The following is a 5,440-nucleotide window of genomic DNA, read 5'->3' on the forward strand; positions in this document are numbered from 1 at the left end:
CCACCTTCACCTTTCTAGTACCAGAGTTACAGGTGTGTACTGTTATTGCTCCTGACTTTCTTTTACATGTGTGTTGGGGATCAAACTATGGCCCCCATACTTGCATGAAAAGCATGTTACTGATTGAGCCATATCCCCAGCCCCTTCACCCCAGCCCACAACAACTCTATCCCAACCCTATTCATATAGAGGGGGAAGACATGACAGCTTGGTAGTTGTATCCATCCATCCATCAACCTTTCCTGTTGGCACATGCAGTGTCAAAGAACTAAGACTACTAAGACAAACATCCTGAGATGCTTAGTGATAGTCTCATCAGTCTGAGATCTGCCCACTGGTACACCACTGCTGCTACCATGACTGTGGACTTGAACCATCTTAGGGTCTTGGCTAAAATGCAAGCCTATGTAACCTACTGCCTGAAAACTTAACAGAAATTTCCAGCAAACAAATTTTCATATGCTGTTGTAGGAGACTGTGCTACACTTACCCATAGGTACAGTTGGCATGGCAGAGGTGGCAGACATTATTGGCATCTGCATACTTCCAGACCAGGGTGTTGTTCTCCCCCATGATGCCAGCTGGACAGGTCTTCACACAGTGTGGGCCATCGATGTAGTGGGCACACTTGATGCAGTTGTCTGGCCCCTGAATCAGGGTATAGAAAAGATTACACATCTTTTCTTTCTTTTTAAAAATGGAAATAACTTTCTATTTATAATATTTACTATGAGAAAACAAAAGTCAAATAATATAGACATTCTTTATTATTGTTGTTGAATATGTGCACATATGTCTGTGCACCACTTGCATGCCTGATGCTCACAGAGGACAGAAGATTGTGTCAGATTCCCTGAAACTGGAGTTACAGGTGGCTGTGAGTTGTCATGTGGGTGCCTAGAATCAAACCCGGATCCTCTAGACGAGCAACCAGTGCTCTTAACCACTGAGGCAGCTCTCCAGCCCCAATGTGGAAGTTCTTAAAATATATGGCAAGTTCTGCAATTGGTCTTGCACGCTGTGTCCATGACAGGCTACACTTTTTTTCTGACTGCTACTGACTCAAATTTACTTTAGATAATATATATTTTAAATTAATTAATTAGTTATGTAATTATGTTTATGTGTTTGTGGATGAACATGTAGAGGTCAATGGACAACTTTGAAAGTTGGTTATTTCCTTCTACCATGTGTGGCTCATTGACGGAATTCATCAGGCTTGGCATCAAGCCCCTTTTATCATTTTGCTGGCTCTCAGTTGCGCTCTTTGCTAACTGTGATCATTTACACAGATCTATCCCATCTGAATGCTACAGTCTGCTTAGAAAGAAAAGCTGCTATTCTATTTCCATTCGAGTTTCAGCCACTCTAGTCCAACAACGTTGTATAAAGTAAATGTATTTGTGGAAAAAGCAAATGCATTTATTATACCCAAACATTAATGAAACTTCATTTGTCGCCTTATTTTAATAGTATATTAGGACATTGCACCATACTTGTCCAAGTCATCTTGATTGGTCTACATGTATTTTACCACTTTATCTTTCTTGTGTATCACATTTGAAGTTAAAAGGAATTTCTGAGGGAAGACAGACTTCAACCTGCTGAGGCGCATGGAGGAGCATGGAGGAGCAATGCTCTTTTGTATTTCTTCAGGGAAAAGAAGGTTTCACATGACAATGCTGGCTACAGAATGGACTGTGAATTTGTAAAGTTAGGTTTTGTCTGTAAAACTTAGAATGTCCTTATAAACTTCTGAGAACGAAGGCAGTGGGACTTCCTGGGTGATGTGCTTCACGCTGTACAAGGAGACTGAAGTAAAGCAGTTAGGCAAGGCTTTTTCCCTTGGCTTCCTTAACGGCTCAGCTCTGTACACTCAGAGGCTGAACACACTCAAAGCCAGAGCAGCTGGAACACTAAAGCAAAAGCAGCAGTTATTTCACTGTACCGATGGAAATTTAGCCCAATGCCCTGTAAGCCTGAAGACCAAGGGCTTTTGTTGTAACCAGTCATGCCGACAGCCCAGATTTCTTGACTCAGTTCGGTTATACTCTGCATGATTGATAGGCAACTTCTGAAACATGTTTCAATGAGATTTAGATTTTGCTGTTGGAACTCAGACTGAATCAAAGACTTCTCTGTGCATAGTATCAAGTACTAACAGGTTATTACTGTCAGAGGAACCTGAGTTCTTATTTATATTCCTTATGAATTTGCTGCTATCTGTGTAAAGAAGAAACTGTGTTTTTAAAAAATGTTGGAATCCCTTTTAAAAAAAGTAACTTGGTTTTATTAAATAATACTTTCTAGTATTTGATTGAAAGCTGCCTGGCATTATTAGGTTGTCCTACAGCACAGGGTGTCCTGTGGCACAGTGAAGTACTGGTCAAGATGAAGCATGTGTGGGACACTGGACAGGCAGGTGTCAGGCATCTCTACTCAGCATGGCCACATTTCACTATCAGATCATGCACATCTCTTCCCAGGAAAGGGCTTGCACTCCATCCTTCCTCCTGGGGATGGCTTGGATCATTGATATTTCTGTTGATGCTGTCAAGAATTGGCAACAGCAGAGGGCTCTTACCCGGCCTGTACAGGTGAGGTTCATGGTCTGAGGCAGACATTCTGGATGGCACTGGATGCATTCAGAATTTTCCACAAACTCCCTCGGTTCCCTGGGAGAAGAGCACACGAACAGGTCATGCCATACCATGACCAGCACGATTGTTTCAAGTAACACAAATGAACTCTCCCAGAAATTCAAAAGAATCTTAAAATCAAAGGATCAGAATGCTGGAACTTCTTTGAAATATAATGTGCTGAGGTCAACTAATAGAAGGCCAACATAGTCCATCCTCTTGTAAATTGACACTTACATTTTTATCTTTGAAATCTCTTCACCATACCCAGAGATCCAAGTCTCTCCAGTACCTGGCCACTCTTTAAACCAAGACGCTTCTGCAGGAATGGTCTAGTTAGGTTGTCCTACAGACATCTTCATTTATAATCAGAGTTCTTTCCTGACATTTTTAATAAGCATAATTTTTGAATGCTAGGTAAGAAAACCAACTATGAAAAGCATCTTTATGAGACATCCCTTCCATCTAAGACCAAAGTCAAGCTGGAAAGAAATGGTTACTAAGACCAAGGGATAGGAAAGGAATCAAGCTTGTTCACTTCCGGGTGCTCTGGAAAACATCTTCCTGTGTCCTGCCTCTCCTGGTATTGGAATGTGAGATACATTAATACAATAACAGACCTCGCCCAAGTGGTCTTTCCTTTGCCTACTTTAGTAGTTCAGGCTGTGCTGGCCACATCAAGAAAGAAGCAGCAGAGATAGAAGAAGTGCTGGAAGAGGCCTTGGAGCAGTGGTCATAGCCTGAGCTGCAAAAGTAGTAGTGGTCAGCTGCTTGACAGATGGAGAAGAGGCAAATAAACAGCTTGAGAGGGGCCAAAGCAGGCATGATGGGGATGGCCGAAATAGAGAGGATGGAGACCTGAGGCTGAATAATGGAAGACTGTACAAAGCAGGAGAAGAGAAACTGGAGGTCGCCGTTACTGAAAGAGTTCCAGAATAGTGCCAAGATTTTAGAGGCAAGGGTCTCAGACATCCTGGGCCCAAGAATTACAATAGCAATCATTGTCAGGTACTGAGAAACCTATTAGACAGTCCCTTCTTGAGGCTATACCACGTACTACTAAGGCCTAGGGAATCCCAGTGTGCTAGGCTTATGCACATATTCTATCATTTAGGAGTCCTACACTGCAGGCCTATGCAAGAACTCTTAAGACTTGTAGAGCTCAGGGTATCAATAGACAAGTAATGAACAAGGGCTCTAGCAGTAGAGGTTCCCACCGGCCTGTTGCTACTACTCACTCTGTCAAACTCAGAAGTGTACAAAAGAAGACAATGACCACATCAGATTGGTCTTTCCTTGTCACTCCATGGTTCCTATATGGACAGACCAAAGGGACCACAGCCAACTGACTAGTAGTTAAAAATCCAGAGTGGGAATTTTCTGAGCTTTGTCTATTTGTCACCTCCTGCAGAAGGGTCTTGGTTTGAAGAGTGGTCAGGTATTTCAGCAGGGCACTAGGCTTCCACTAAGAGACCTGGGTCTCTGGGTACAGTGAAGAGATTTGAAAGCTAAAAAGATTTGTCTATTTATAAGAGGACGGACTATGGAGGCCTTCCACACGTTCAAACATCAGCTATAGCAGTTGTCCTAAGTTCATTAATAAAGTCTTAGGAACTCAAACTTGTCTTTCTTGCTCTGGAATATTTCTGGATATAAACTGTGGTCCACGCCCTGCTAGTGAAACAGGATGGATGACTTCCCAGCATCATCTGTAAGTCACATGGTTCTTCTTGCCGTAGCTTTCCCTATTTCCTTAAATTAAAAAAATGCCACTCTCTGTTCCTTCAATCTAGTTTCCAAGCAATTTATTTTAATCATTATCATAACAACTTAAAAGTTTACACTGATATCGAATTTCTCATTGTATGCATATGCTGGGCTTTTTTTTATTACTATTACATTAAGCAAATACGTCAATTACTTATTTGTCCCTGGTTAATTTAAAAATCACTTACTACACCAATCAATGATCAGTGTATGCTTGGGGTACACAAAATAAAATTAATTAGGAAATATTCTGTGTTGATATATCTTAATTCAGAGGAAATAGTGGTCTGGAAAGGAAAGGCCAAATGTCTATCCTTCTTGGCTACCTTAACCACAATCTCTGTTCTATCTTGAGAAACTCATGTAAAATGAAAATTTAAAGTTTTTCCAGAAAAAGAGTTATGATAAATGATCAGGCAAGATTAAGGGACCATGAGAAACTTACTTTGTAATGTGATGAACATTTTACCAGAAAACAAACATAAAACAAACAAAGTTAATATCAAGAACAACAGAAAAAAGAAAAACTTAACTTGGATAACTACAAAGGTCTAAAACCAGCACAGTGGCTTATTTCTTAGCTACACAGAGGTTGAAAGAACAGTGTCTCACCCCTCCAGGATGTTGCACTTCTCCACGCACTCCCTGCCTCTGCTCACATTCTGGCAGGAGACACAGTCCCTGGGATCAGGGCCCCAGCATCCTTCCGAGGAGCATAAAGGATTACAGACGTGGTGAGTGGCCTCTGAGAAGACACAGTAATTCATCGGGTCAGTTAGTGGACAGTAACAGGAGGGATTAGAAGAAGGGACACCTTTCTGAGGGGTTGTGTGCCTTTCACAAGATACATTGGGATTCTGGAGATAATATGGCACCAAGGCCTCTCTTTTCTGTAGTGTTTAGGGTAGCTTGAATCTGACTCTGGGGAGACTTTGGTGATGGATGTCGCAACTGACAGAAATGGCAGGGAAGGTTGTAGGTGCTTGCAGTGTGCTAGGCACCATGCCAAGAGCTTCTCATGTCACTGAGGGATG

General features: G+C 41.8%; 1 protein-coding gene across 1 annotated transcript; it reads right to left on the bottom strand.

Moving 5' to 3' along the window:
• Positions 1 to 490: 490 nt before the first annotated feature.
• On the bottom strand, positions 491 to 5,173 carry LOC114635849 (epidermal growth factor receptor-like; the record flags this gene model as incomplete). Its single annotated transcript, XM_028784243.1, has 3 exons — positions 5,019 to 5,173; positions 2,585 to 2,675; positions 491 to 648 (listed from the first exon to the last, which is right to left on the bottom strand). Coding segments are annotated over exons 1-3 (404 nt in total), but the record flags the coding sequence as incomplete, so codon positions are not given.
• Positions 5,174 to 5,440: the final 267 nt, after the last annotated feature.

Source organism: Grammomys surdaster, unplaced genomic scaffold (assembly GCF_004785775.1).
Source record: "Grammomys surdaster isolate TR1022 unplaced genomic scaffold, NIH_TR_1.0 118571, whole genome shotgun sequence".
Classification (NCBI taxonomy): domain Eukaryota; kingdom Metazoa; phylum Chordata; class Mammalia; order Rodentia; family Muridae; genus Grammomys; species Grammomys surdaster.